The 15,000-nt window shown below is 41.9% G+C and overlaps 1 protein-coding gene across 1 annotated transcript in view; it reads right to left on the bottom strand.

The window, feature by feature from the left end:
* The window catches only part of LOC138956921 (sushi, von Willebrand factor type A, EGF and pentraxin domain-containing protein 1-like), a 14,268-nt gene extending 2,387 nt beyond the window's left edge, over window positions 1-11,881 (bottom strand). The window contains exons 1-11 of the mRNA XM_070328129.1: window positions 11,698-11,881; window positions 8,501-8,692; window positions 7,982-8,158; window positions 7,612-7,860; window positions 7,051-7,227; window positions 6,239-6,409; window positions 5,274-5,522; window positions 4,575-4,802; window positions 3,299-3,487; window positions 2,440-2,609; window positions 785-982 (exon numbers count right to left, since the gene is read on the bottom strand). Of these exons, the coding sequence (XP_070184230.1) occupies window positions 785-982; window positions 2,440-2,609; window positions 3,299-3,487; window positions 4,575-4,802; window positions 5,274-5,522; window positions 6,239-6,409; window positions 7,051-7,227; window positions 7,612-7,860; window positions 7,982-8,158; window positions 8,501-8,692; window positions 11,698-11,866 (2,169 nt within the window). The 5' untranslated portion in view covers window positions 11,867-11,881. The remainder of the gene's footprint in view (window positions 1-784; window positions 983-2,439; window positions 2,610-3,298; window positions 3,488-4,574; window positions 4,803-5,273; window positions 5,523-6,238; window positions 6,410-7,050; window positions 7,228-7,611; window positions 7,861-7,981; window positions 8,159-8,500; window positions 8,693-11,697) is intronic.
* Window positions 11,882-15,000: the final 3,119 nt, after the last annotated feature.

The raw sequence follows: 15,000 nt of genomic DNA, 5'->3' as shown, positions 1-15,000 counted from the left end.
CGTACTAAATAATTAATACGCGCGTAATGATTGATTCATACACGTGTAATAAATAATTCATACACGTGTAAGAAATGATTAAAAACATTTCTTACACGCGCATGAAATGTTAATTACACGTGTATTTAATCATTTCTTACACGAGTATGAAATATTTATTACACGTGTATTTAATCATTATGCTATTCCATAGCATAAGAAAAAAGATAAATTACACGTGCAATAAGAAATAAATACACGTGTATTAATAATTTATTACGCGTGTATTTATGTTTTATTACACGTGTAATGGTTATGAGCCAAACGGCTTTACATAAGTAACTGCCTGCCTGCCCGTATCTATACCCATGTACTCACATGTATGCACAATACACATTAATCAAAACATAAAGTACCTGGGTTTAAACAAAATGTATATTCAAAATTCATCACATGACACAATGGAAAATATACACACACACACACACACACACATACACACACACACACACACACACACACACACACACACGCACACACACACGCACACAAAAATAAATATATACATCTAGGACACACACTCAAGCAAACGCTTATTTTACGTGACCAAAACAATACTAAATAACACAAATGTTCATAATGGTGGACATAACAATACTAAATTACACAAACGTTCATAATGGTGGACATAACAATACTAAATTACACAAACGTTCATAATGGTGGACATAACAATAATAAATCAGTAGAACAAAATGTAGGAATTGGGATGGGGAACTAAATAAACACAGTAGAAATAAAGTACCTTGTAGACCTCCTCCGGAGAGCCTGTCTCTTCTTCATAGGGCATATGGATCTCCACAGACAGCACAATGTAGTGAGTTGCACGTGTATTCCGTGACAAGCGTCGGGCACTGCGAATTCTTCTCACCAGGCGAGCAATGTGTTCGTCTATTGGTGCATCTCGTCTTCCTCTCAACGATGCCACTTCACCACATGTAACCTGGTGTACAGTACAAGATCAGAAATAAAATGATGACAGCAGAAATAGACAAGTCGCGTAAGGCGAACATACAATATTTAGTCAAGTAGCTGCCATTTTTCAGCAAGACCGTATACTCGTAGCATCGTCAGTCCACCGCTCATGGCAAAGGCAGTGAAATTGACAAGAAGAGCGGGGTAGTAGTTGCGCTAAGAAGGATAGCACGCTTTTCTGTACCTCTCTTTGTTTTAACTTTCTGAGCGTGTTTTTAATCCAAACATATCATATCTATATGTTTTTGGAATCAGGAACCGACAAGGAATAAGATGAAAGTGTTTTTAAATTGATTTGGACAATTTAATTTTGATAATAATTTTTATATATTTAATTTTCAGAGCTTGTTTTTAATCCGAATATAACATATTTATATGTTTTTGGAATCAGCAAATGATGGAGAATAAGTTAAACGTAAATTTGGATCGTTTTATAAATTTTTATTTTTTTTTACAATTTTCCGATTTTTAAAGACCAACGTCATTAATTAATTTTTAAGCCACCAAGCTGAAATGCAATACCGAACCCCGGGCTTCGTCGAAGATTACTTGACCAAAATTTCAACCAATTTGGTTGAAAAATGAGGGCGTGACAGTGCCGCCTCAACTTTCACGAAAAGCCGGATATGACGTCATCAAAGACATTTATCAAAAAAATGAAAAAAACGTTCGGGGATTTCATACCCAGGAACTCTCATGTCAAATTTCATAAAGATCGGTCCAGTAGTTTAGTCTGAATCGCTCTACACACACACACACACACACGCACGCACATACACCACGACCCTCGTTTCGATTCCCCCTCGATGTTAAAATATTTAGTCAAAACTTGACTAAATATAAAAACGGATCATTCCGTAGAAGATTGTTATGATGATACAGTTATTTCCCTTTATGTTTCCCTCCATATTGTCATCCGCTTTGGTTTTGTGCTGCTTTTGTTTTGGTTTTTGCTTATTGTTTTGCAAGCCAATCCCCGGCGAATTACGCCTAATCTAGCGCGTTCTCTCTATCAAGCTTCGACATACTTATGTTTTGCAAGCCAATCCCCGGCGAATTACGCCTAATCTAGCGCGTTCTCTCTATCAAGCTTCGACATACTTATGTTTTGCAAGCCAACCCCCGGCGAATTACGCCTAATCTAGCGCTTTCTCTCTACCAAGCTTCGACATACTTATGTTTTGCAAGCCAATCCCCGGCGAATTACGCCTAATCTAGCGCGTTCTCTCTATCAAGCTTCGACATACTTATGTGTTGAATGCCATCTCAAAGATGTACTGAACTTAATATTACCCATCCACTCACACGCCCCTACCCCCTAACCTCTTTTCTTTCCTCCCATCCCACTGCTATATGCTATGGCTAAGTGGTTTTGTTTGTTCCTTGAAAGAACTAAGAAACGAACGAACAAAACTATCATCTGACCTTGACATTGCTGACTGAACAAGAAGGCACGTTGACACAGGCATCTTTGAAAATGGAATTGCTCATGCGCGTGACGAACTCCTGACGTAGCGAGTCGAGGGACGTATTGCAACTTCCGGTGAGGTAGAACACGCTGGTTCGCATTCTCACTCTGCCCGGTCGCATCCGCACTGTAGGAGAAAACATTGACCAAGCAAACAATTATATATTATATGTTATATAAGTTTTTGACCAAAATGAGACATTTGACACAGATCTAGATACAGTCATTGTCTTTTGAGACCGCGAAGAGAACAATGACTGCCGAGATCTGTGTCAAATATCATAGTTTGGTCAAAAACACGAACATTATTCAAGTTTCGATCCATTTGAGTCATGGAACTATTTTTACTGTTCGGGATTAAACGTACACAAATTGTAAACCCTGTTGTAGTCTCGGCTAGCCGCCTAGGCATTAAATTAAGACCAGTACATGCATGTCCAGGTAGTTACACAGGATTTGCACGTCCCCAAACTACACATCTTATATCTGCAGCTTGTCTAATTTCTATGTAGCATAAATAAATGTTGATGAATTTATTTCGTAAATTGACGCAGGTGTTAGTTACAAAAACAAATATCCAAAATAAAAACAAGAAAAAACAAAAACTCTGTACAGAAAGCTGCCCGTGTGAGTCTAAATAAAATAGTTTACATAGTTATCAGAGCTAGTGTTTTTGTAAAACACAAAACTGACTTTCTACTAAACAAAAACCAAAATGTTTTATCCGTTCAGGTAAGGTGTAACACAATCGTGTTGCTTGGTGTTGCATCATAATCTCACAGGTCGCGTTGTTCAGCATGAACGCTGCAAACTCACCCACGCAGTCTGGAGCTCTCTCAGCAGGCATCCATGTTCGGAGGGTGTTGAGGCAGTAAAAATGTCCCCTGGTGTACACAGGGATGTCCCAGCCTGCCTCACAGGTCATCAGACAGTCCCAGCCCAGGCTGCCTAGGTGACAGCTCAGAGCGCCGTTCTTCGGGGCTGGAAGGGCTGGGCATTGGTCCTCTGCAATATCAACATGGGACAAATGAGAGAAACTGTTTTGTTTTTGTTTAGTTCTCTCTCAAAGTTGAGATAATGAATACAAAAACCAAGAAAGGTAAGTTGTTAGAGCGTTTGTTATTGACAAAACAATAAGTTACAGTCACAAATATATCGACCCAACGGTCTTCCAAATTGAGATAGAAAACTTGCCATGAGACAATCTGAATAACAACACAGGCTGCTTTGGTGACATCTCCAAGTTCCATTGTTTGGTTCTGTGAGAGCTAGACATTTGTTGTTGTTGCTGTTGTTTTTGTTGTTGTTGTTGTTTTTGGTGATGGTGGTGTTGTTGTTTTAGTTTTTGTTGTTGTTGTCGTCGTTGTTGTTAGCCGTATATTATGCAAGGAGTGTATGGATAAATGAGTGTTTCCACACCAGGACAAATTATGATGGCTGTTATGCCATATGGCGAAATAAATTCTTGTTCTTGTTCGTCTTGTTCATTTGGTTTCTGCAATGTCAACGTGAAAATAATCTGAGGAGTTGTTATGCGTTGGTTTAATACATGTACAACATCGCAAGGTAATTCGAGGCAATCCAAACTTAAGACCGCCGAGGTGACTCTTCCAAGCACCGTTCTTTGGATATGGAAGGATTGCGTATGCTTTTCGGCAATGTCATCATGAACAGATAGAGATACATGTATATGGTTTTGTGTTTGACCAGTCATTTCTTGGAAATTCACAGGGTTAACTGGCAAAGAGCAATCCCCAACATGAACACTGGCTGCCTAGGTATAGCAACCCACAGTACCGTACGTCTTTAAGGCTGCGAATGTTTTGAAAGTGTTTTTTTATGCAAATGTGTTTCCTTGCTCAGTTGACCGCATGCCAGAAACTAATTTCATTTCGGTCTGTCATTGTGCAAAGAAGGTTCTATAAAGCTCATGTCTTTTCACACTTGTAACTTCAAATCTTGAACAGAACATCCTTTTTTTCTCTTCTTTTGTGTTTTTGATACACAAAAACATGATGTCAATCAGGGGGCAGGAGGGTGTTGGGGGTTGGGGAGGGGGGGAGTCATGTCGCAAATCGAACAAACAAAAAACCTTTGCACAGCGGCTTTCCAGAAATCCCGTTCTCCCACGTCCATTCCATGGTAGGTGGGTGCGTGTTATCGTGTCGTTCACACTGGATCCTCCGTTCTCCAACCAGTGTGTAACCCTGGGTACAGTTCACCGTGCACGCTGCGCCGTAAACGTAGCCATCGGGACAGGAGTAGTTTTCAGGCGCAGTTTGGTAAACCAAGCTGATGCCTGGTGCACTGCAGTACAAAGCTGTAAAACAAAACAATATATAAATAAGTACCTTGTTTAAGCAGAAAGGATTAATTCCGTTGGTGAGCCCAGCACTGAGACTTTTTATGCTGTCATTTTTCCTTTTTTTATCTGACGAGCGAAAGGGTCTGAGCCGTTTGGGAAACTTACTAAGCAAGGGCCACAGAACGGTTACCAATGTTTCTGAAATCTTTACTGTTTGGGAATAAAATACTAAAACTAAACAAACTAACATTGTTTCAGTCTTTATGTTCAAAAAGGTTTAGAGGAAGTCTCCGTCAAGTCCAAATGTTCAAAACTAACATAACTGCCTATGAATATGTCACTTGAATAAAATATGCTATTTTAGATTAAAATGACATGTCAAAACGATCTTAAGAAATATCCGAAAGAAACAGTAAGTATTTTAACAAAAAAATGGATCTGTCTACCAAGATTGTTGATTGTACCAGCAACTTGTGGATAACATACCTGAAACATTAACTGTAAATTGACATGTTTTGATGTTTCCAGTGATGTCTGTAACTGTATACGTCACGAGATTATTTCCTACTGGAAATGACGTATTAGGCAAGACGTCACTGCTGACTGTCAGCGGGTCAATGGAATTATCTGTGACGTGAGGAGGATTCCATGTCACGAAGGTGTCAGTACCAAGCCGGGAGGCAAACACACTGACATCATCCGGACAGCCGTTTACAAACTGAGGTGCTTCATAATCTGAAAACAGCACAACAAACAAGAACGTGTAACTTCCATTTGAAGTCGAGTTTCACTTACTTACTGCTTATCATAATACGATATTTTTAGAGTGACACCAAGAACTGCTCTTGTTGGGGTCCTGATTTGGCCTAAATGGTCCGCTGGACCCAAAAAGCAACAGCTAACTAACTAACTGCTCTTGTTTACTATACTCGAAAGGAAAGTTGTAATCAAGATTCTACAAGAGATGCCGAGAGATAGATCAGCAGCAAAATGAATGGTTAGCCTTAATACTGATCATGTTTGTTTCCTTGTTTACTATTATCATCAGTGTACTTTAAGATTAAAACAAAAGCTGGAACAACAACGCGATAAAAAGGAATGTGGTGAATCTGGCCAACGGTTTATCTTATATCTTGCTTGCAATCTGTGAAGACAAAAGTGTAAAAGACTAACAACATTCTGACATATAGCAGCATGTCCCTTCGACCAACCATACAATTTGAATTAATGAAAGACATCATCATCAAAGCATTCAAGCGTAAAGATCTAGACATCACTTTCCAATACAATACACTAAAATACCCCACACCATAAACTACTTTATCATCTCAATTTGAGAACTTCATGTCAATCTACTAGAAGTTCCACCAAGAAGGCATAGCCCAAGGTCGCCATTAAAACCCACGACAACCACGGCAACAACATTCCCCAAAAGCAGGCAATACACTCACCCAAACAGGAACCAGAACGGGACCATGTGGCATTCTCTTGACAGCGAATGTCGGTGGGTGGCTGAACGGAAAACCCGGGACCACAGGTCAAAGTGCAAACAGCCGGGTGCTGGTAGCCATTGCCACACACGTAGGAGCCATGTTTGATGGTTGGTTGTGAACACAGAATTGCTTAAAAAAATAGAAACAAAATATAAAGATAACAAACATTGAGGTGTAACAAATTATTTTTTGATGAAAAATTGAGGTTGCAGGCTTCTTCTTCTTCTTCTTCGGCGTTCCAGGGTTGCAGGCTTCAAGGAGAGTCGACACTTTTACTCTTCTGTTCATTTGCCTGCATTGTTTTGTGGATTGACTGTGCGTATTAAATAACAGCAGTGACAGATCACGATGTTTATGATGTGTGTTATCTTTACAGTTGGGGTCTTAACAATTTCGTTTTAAGTTTTCTATGAACAGCTTTCTAAAGTAATGAAATTAACGTCATTCTCAAGTATTTTTTCCATATTCTTCCTCATAGTATTTCCACAAAATGATTCCACTAAAACCGTTTACAAACGTGTGTGCTACTTTCATACTCCTCCTCGCCCTCCTCTTCCTCGCCCTCCCCATCATCATCATCATCATCATCATCATCATCATCATCATCATCATCACCATCATCATCATCATCATCATCATCATCATCATCATCATCATCATCATCATCATCATCATCATCATCATCATCATCATCATCATCATCATCATCATCATCATCATCATCATCGTTATCTATAAATACATCATAGAAGTAGAGAAAGGAACTATACCTTCACATGTCGGCATTAAAGTGTTCCACTGAGACGTATTCGTACACCTCAGTGACGCTGCTCCTGAACGCTTGTAGCCAAGGTCACATGTCACTGTGCACTCTGACCCCTCTACGTCACGCCTCGTGCAAGCCACGTGACCATTGGTCGGCTGCGTCAAACGAGGACAAGTCCTGGCTGAAAACCCATCGGTTATGAAAAGAAACAACGACAACAACAAACTGAATAAAATAAATCGCATGCACAAACCAAAGTGCGTTGCGTCAGTGTATACGACAATGACGGTAAGAATTTAAAAGTTAGAATAAAAAAAAATCAATATCGTTCTTGAAAAAGACTTTCGCCTCCAGTCTACAAACTCTACACTTCCACAGAACTAAACAGCTTAAAGCCTCATGATTTGTCTGTGCCGCTTGTATAAAGTACAATAAGCGTAACTAGCAAGAAACGTTTACCACATTGCCCTTTTGTTTTCTTTTTTTGTGTGCAGAAAGACCAATCATGTTATATTGTCCAGACAGCCAATACAACCCCTGCCGATGCACGTGAAACTTGACGTACCGCTGACAGTGACGACAAAACGGCACGAAGCCTGGTTTCCCTCTTGGTCGTGAGCTGTGATTTCCACGGTGTGAACTCCAAGTCCCAGGGAGGCGCCTTTCTGGAGGTCACTCCTCAAGGTCACAGCCTGACCACTGTTGTCAGTAGCAACGGGGTCAACCCAGGACGCTGGCACGGGGGATTCTAGCGGACCGGAGAAGACGTTTTGGTCGGCTGGACATCCGTTCGGGAGTTTTGGGAGCTCTATGTCTGAAAATAGTGTTATAGTAATGTGTGACAGGCATATTGCTGCCCATTGTTTAAAAAACATGTATTTATTGCTAAATGCAAAATACTAATTGCTGCCCCAAATAACAATTACGGTACTCACCAACACATTGTCCAAGCTGCGTTGACCACTGTCCGTTACTCTCACACATGACAGCAGTGGCGCCTGTCTGGTTAAAACCAGAGTTACATTGTAACACACAGCTCTTCGAGAACAGGTGCCCCTCTGCGCATTGCACCTGACCTCCTGCTACACTTCCGGGGTCACCGCAAGACAAGGCTGCAACACAAGTCATCCAAGGTATAGATGTTTAGCGTGTGAAAATAAATATAAAATGTAAAGGTAGTCCCGTTAACATGTTTGATCGTAGGAGAGCCAGATTGTGGGGATCTCAACCTCTCTAGGGCCAGATTTTATTACTAGCCCGTGGATTGTTTGCATCCCAAAAAGCAAAGGTATTCACCCGTTCACAATTGATGCAAACCCCACAGATTTATTTCAGAAAATGTGTCTATCAAAAAGGCTTAAGCAGTCACTGAGTTCAACTTAGGGTGAAGCAACTTGCATGCATTTTGAGTCACACACAAAAAAAAAAATATACAGGAAAGAAAAATCCCTCACGTGGGCATTGCGGAAAGGCTTGGCTCCACTGGCCGGTGCTCTGGCACGTGACGACCTTTGACCCTTGCAGTTGGTAGCCGGTCTGACACGCGTGAGTGCACACGCTCCCGTACACGTTGCCCCTGGCGCCGGAACAGCTCTGCGTGCGGTGCGATGCCGACGATCTGGACTCCACTTCTGGGCACGACGTCACTGAAACCATTCACAGTGAGGAATTAATTTGAACTTTTGTATGAACGTGAGGAGAAGCAGGACGGATGGATGTATGGATGGATGCATGGTTGGATGGATGGGTGGATGGATGGATGCATGGATGGATGGTTGGATGCATGGTTGAATGGATGGATGGATGCATGATTGGATGGATGTATGGATGGATGGATGGATGGTTGGATGGATTGTTGAATGGATGGATGGATGGATGCATGGATAGATGGATGGTTGGATGCATGGTTGAATGGATGAATGGATGGATGGATGGATGGATGGATGGATAGATGGTTGAATGGATGGATGGATGGATGGATGGATGGATGGATGGATGAATGGATGGATGGTTGGATGGATGGATGGAGGGATGGATGGATGGATGGATGGATGGATGGTTTGATGGATGGATGGATGGATGGTTTGGTGGATGGATGCATGGATAGATGGTTTGATGGATGGATGAATGGATGGATGGTTTGATGGATGGATCAATGAATGCATGGAAGGATAGAAGGATGGATGGATGTGCGGAGTATTGTATGATGTATTCATTTAAGGCCAAAGCCACATATTAAGGGATGTTAACACAAATTATGCAAGAATATATAAATATGCACTAAACACTAGGGCATGGCTGAATGAATGAATGGTTGGATAGATGGATAGATGGATGGGTGGAATTTGGATTTTCTGATGCATGGATGGATGGATGGATGCACGGATTAATGTATGATGTATTAATTTAAGGCCAAAGCCCCACCTTAAGGGGTGTGCACACACAATATGCAAGAATATATCATTATGCACTGAACAAGCGATCGGTATCGAAGTTAGCCGTTAACCTGGCCACAGATGTATTCAAAATATGTACAGGATAACCATGCAACCATAAATACAAACACGCTAAGGAACATTGTATGGAGGAAAAGATCAGAGAGAAAAAAAGCAGGACGAAGTGTTGGAGAAAAAAGGAGCAAGAGGAGCAAAAGAATTTAACTGAAGATTGGCCCAATATTGTGGACTATAATTCGTCAATAAAAGAATAAATCGTTGTCAAAATAATGATAATAATACTAATATACAGAAAGTGATAATAAGTAACTACGACAAGGCCAAGCAAAAATATTTGTCATCATTTTCACGAGTTTTCATTCACAAGCACCTGGGAAATAAATCTCATGTTCCCCAGGCAATAAATCCCCGGTTACCATAGTTGCAGGAAGAACTGATCGAGTTATACTTGGATAATCAAAAACAAACCCAATAGAAACGCTCGGGGATTCTTCGGCTCTTTTCATTGGTGTTTCCCCAGACCTAAACAGACGACCCGACACTGCTTTGCAAAGTTCCAAAAACGAACTGGCAAACTTGCAAAAGTAAACAAAAAACAAAACTACTTCATGAAAGGTCATACATTCATCAAAAACAAATGAAACCTAGCGATATGTTTTGTCTTCTTACAGAGTCATGGAGTGCGTGTATCTGTGTTTCGATACACAGACGTTCGGAGAAACACGAACGTCAAGTTCAAGTAAAACGACCCCTGACACACACATTTTGACTCGTGCACAAGACGTTGTATCGATAAACGAAGCACAAATAAGAAACAATAATAAAAGCAAAGAAAATAGCAACAAGATATGCAAACATCTAACAAAGCCGAGCAAGCAGAATGACAGGTCTAATGAAAAACAAAGAGGTACTGAGTCGAAAACAATATTGCGATTCTTTCCTTCCCTGCACGACGCAAATCTTCTGTGACCTTTGACCAAACGTAGCTTCCACATTCGATCACTCAGCTTAATATTTACAACAGAAAGCCGAGGGGGTGGAACACCGAGATGAACCTACAGAACTGTGCATCCTCAAACCTGACATATTCATCCCAACATTTAATGAACTCAAAAACAAAGATAGTTGCTTTCACACGCCAGCTCATTCTGATAATCCTCGCTCCACGGCTATCGTTGATTGCCAGTGGTTATCAAACCGGGACTCGTGTGGTTATCAGCACGGAACACGTGTTTCAAAGCATGGCTCCCTGGGTTGATTGTGCACTTATTTTCTCACTACCAAAATGATGACAAAAACGATGTTTGGTGGTTTGTTGACATACCAGCTTTTTTGTCGGTCCTCGGGGGGGGGGGGGGGGGGGGCATAATCGACTTTGATTTTATATTTATTGACCGCGGCCTTCGGCCTTGGTCAATAAATATGAAACAAAAGACGATATGCTCCCCCTCGGACCGACAAAAAAGCTGGTCTGTCAAGAACCCATCAAACATCTTATGATGTTGGTTTAGGGTAACCCGACCGACCCTATTTTTTGCCGCCGACCCTAAAACTTTTTGTTAATTTGAAAAAAACAAAAACAAATTTGGCACATTTTGCGAACCGTACCGAGACTCAGAGAAGGAACCTCCATTAAAATCGACTACATTTAAATAAAAACAACTTTTTATTTTTAAAAAGCCGACCTACCGACCCTATCTTTTTTGGTCACGTTACCCTAAACAGATATCCGTAGAACAGGACATTCTGCAAAGACGCTTCCGGAGGATTGGCCGCACACTCCGCAAGACGACAACCAGCATTACGCGACAGGCCCTCACATGGAACCCGCAGGGCAAGAGGAGACGAGGCCGGCCGATAAACACCTGGCGTCGTGACTTGCAGGCAGAGGTGAAACACATCGGCTACACCTGGAGACAACTGGAGAGATTGGCCAAGGATCGGAGTGCCTGGCGAGCTCTTGTTGGCGGCCTATGCCCCGGACGGGGTCAAAGGCATAAGTAAGTAAGTAACCCAAAACCAACATATACTTTTGTTTGGCCCAATGACGATAATGACGACGACGAAGATGACGATGATGATGATGATGACGATGAAAAATTGTAGTGAACACTTGGATGAGCATAATCGTAATTCCTATTCTACTCTACACTCTGAAATACAAGGAGACACAAAATTGGAGTTGCCCCACTGACCCGTGACAGTGACAGAAAACGCACAGTCTGCACTCAGCCCACCATAGTCACTTGCTCTGTAGCGCACGCCTGTTGTTCCCTCGCTGAACGTGCTTCCTGGCCCCGAGCCCTCGATCAGATTGACGCTAAAAATACACCATGCTTTAAAATAACACACACACGCGCACATACACACAGACACACACGCGCACACACACACACACACACACACACACACACACACACACACACACACACACACACACACACAAACACACAAACAATTACATCAGATTGACGCTGGAAATACACCATGTTTAACATAACTCTGTCCGACCCAAAGCTTGACGCTGAAAATACACCATGTTTAGAAATAATTCTGTCCGACCTAAATCCCTTGATCAGATTGACGCTGGAAATACACCATGTTTAACATACATCTGTCCGACCAAAGGCTCGACGCTGAAAAGACATCATGTTTAACATAACTCTGTCCGGATCATAGTCCTCGATCAGATTGACGTAGAAAATACATCATATCTATATATATATACGACTTGTGTCTGTCTGTGTGTCTGTGTATCTGTGTATTTGTGTATTTGTGTATTCGCCATGCACGGCCAAAGTTCTCGATGGATCTGCTTCAAATTTGGTGGGCTTATTCAGAGAGACCCCGGACACAACCTCATCGATGAGATATTTCAACACGTGCTCTCAGCGCGCAGCGCTGAACCGATTTTGGTTCCACCTCAGCTACCCATACCGACACACCATAGCCGCTACACCACATCACAACGCCAAAGTTCTCGGTGGATCTTTTTCAAATTTGGACACCGTATTCAGCTACACCCCGGACACAATATCATCGATGAGATATTTCAACACGTGCTCTCAGCGCGCAGCGCTGAACTGATTTTGGTTTTTGTGTTCATTTCACCATTATAAGTAACTCTTCCTTATCTTCTCATCTTCTCCACGTTTTCAGCGTTTGTTTGTTTGTTTGTTTGTTTGTTTGTTTATTTGTTGCTTAACGTCCAGCCGACTACGCAGAGCCATATCAGGACGAGGAAGGGGGGGATGAAGGGGGCCACTTGTCAAGCGATTCCTGTTTACAAATGCACTAACCCATTACTTGTGTCCCAGCAGGCTTTAGTAAAACTAAATTAATACCTACTGGAAGATTACCAGTTTCCAGTATGTTAAAATAGGCTTAACCTATCTACTGCTGGACTTACATCAGAACACTAACAGATTAAACTATACATGAATCGCGAGACAAGCGGCAAGAGAAGAGATTTTTGGAAAAAATACAGGTGAATGAGCAAGAAGGCAGAAAAAAGAAAAGAATTCATGAAGAAAAAGAGAGCATGACAGGAAAGAGGAACCAAAAATCTACCTAACAGCAAACTAGAAAGCTCCTGCGGTTCCAAAAACAGGAGGGGCCTTTAATTTCATAACCGCAGTGCCCCACTGCGGGAGTTTTCAGCGTTTACCTCCCTTCCTTCGTATGGTGCACTATTAGTTTGAGGGAGGCATCTTCGGATATATTACCGTTCTGTTACTATTTTTAGAAGGTCACCGCAGTGTCCAGAACGTAAATTGGACCCGTAAATTATGCTCAGCTGTAAAAGTGCAAAGGTCGAATCAATTTATAGCCACGCGAAAAATACACTGTCATCTATCTCTCTATAGATACGGCTTCTCTGTGTTTGTGTGTGTGTGTGTGTGTGTGTGTGTTTGTGTGTGTGTGTGTGTGTGTGTGTGTGTGTGTGTGTGTGTCTCTATGTGAGCAACACCTGTGCATTGTTCAGTTCTGTTTGTGATGTGGTCTGGCGGCTTTTGTGTAATTTTATGTACTGGCCTTCCTTTAAGAAGCCATAACAGTTCAAAAGGGCTCAGAGATAAGCTCTAAATTGCTCGGTCCTGTTTGAGTGGAGTTCGCCTCCAAAGGTGATTAATCAATCAATCAATCAATCAATGACGCTTATATCGCGCATATTCCGTGGGTACAGTTCTAGGCGCTCTGCAGTGATGCCGTGTGAGATGAAATTTTATACGGCCAGTAGATTGCAGCCATTTCGGCGCATATTTACCTTTCACGGCCTATTATTCCAAGTCACACGGGTATAGGTAGAAAATTATTAACTGTGCCTAAGCAATTTTGCCAGGAAAGACCCTTTTGTCAATCGTGGGATCTTTAACGTGCACACCCAATGTAGTGTACACGGGGGGAGGATTCGGACACCGAAGAGAGTCTGCACACAAAGTTGACTCTGAAATAAATTTCCGCCGAACCTGGGATCGAACTCACGCTGACAGCGGCCAACTGAATACAAATCCAGCGCGCTACCAACTGAGCTATATCCCCGCCCCCGATTAACACGGTTACATTCGTCCACAAGGATGGGACTCGATATCGTCAGGAATGGCATTATGGTCACTGAATCATTTTCGTGCTGTTCCCATTCCACGAATCTGGGAGGGACCTAAGCTTGGCGGGTCCATTGTTCGGACCCGGCGAAGCCGGCGTACGGCTCGAAGTACTTTTTCCCGGCGAAGCCGGCTACCCGGCGAAGCGGGTATTCATTCTAGTTTAACATAACTCTGTTCGACCATAGGCTTGACGCTAAAAATACAACATGTTTAACATAACTCTGTTCAACCCATAAGCTTGACGCTAAAAATACACCATCTTTAACATAACTCTGTCCGACCATTGGCTTGACGCTGAAAATACACCATGTTTAACATAACTCTGTCCGACCATAAGCTTGCCACTGAAAATACACCATGTTTAACATAACTCTGTCCGACCATAAGCTTGCCACTGAAAATACACCATGTTTAACATAACTCTGTCCGACCATAAGCTTGCCACTGAAAATACACCATGTTTAACATAACTCTGTCCGACCATAAGCTTGCCACTGAAAATACACCATGTTTAACATAACTCTGTCCGACCATAGGCTTGGCGCTGAAAATACACCATGTTTAACATAACTCTGTCCGACCATAAGCTTGTCACTGAAAATACACCATGTTTAACATAACTCTGTCCGACCATAAGCTTGTCACTGAAAATACACCATGTTTAACATAACTCTGTCCGACCATAGGCTTGCCACTGAAAATACACCATGTTTTACATATCACTGTCCAACCCAAAGCGCTCGATTAGATATACGCTGAAAATACATCATGTTTTAATAATACTCTGTCGGCCCTAAGCCCCCGATCAGATCGACGCAAATACACCATGTTTTTAAATGACTCCGTCCGACCCAAAGCGCTTAATCAGACTGACGCTAAAAAAAAACACCG

Source organism: Littorina saxatilis, unplaced genomic scaffold (assembly GCF_037325665.1).
Source record: "Littorina saxatilis isolate snail1 unplaced genomic scaffold, US_GU_Lsax_2.0 scaffold_326, whole genome shotgun sequence".
Lineage (NCBI taxonomy): Eukaryota > Metazoa > Mollusca > Gastropoda > Littorinimorpha > Littorinidae > Littorina > Littorina saxatilis.
Note: the sequence above shows the minus strand (reverse complement) of the source record. Positions and strands in the feature narration are given on the sequence as shown.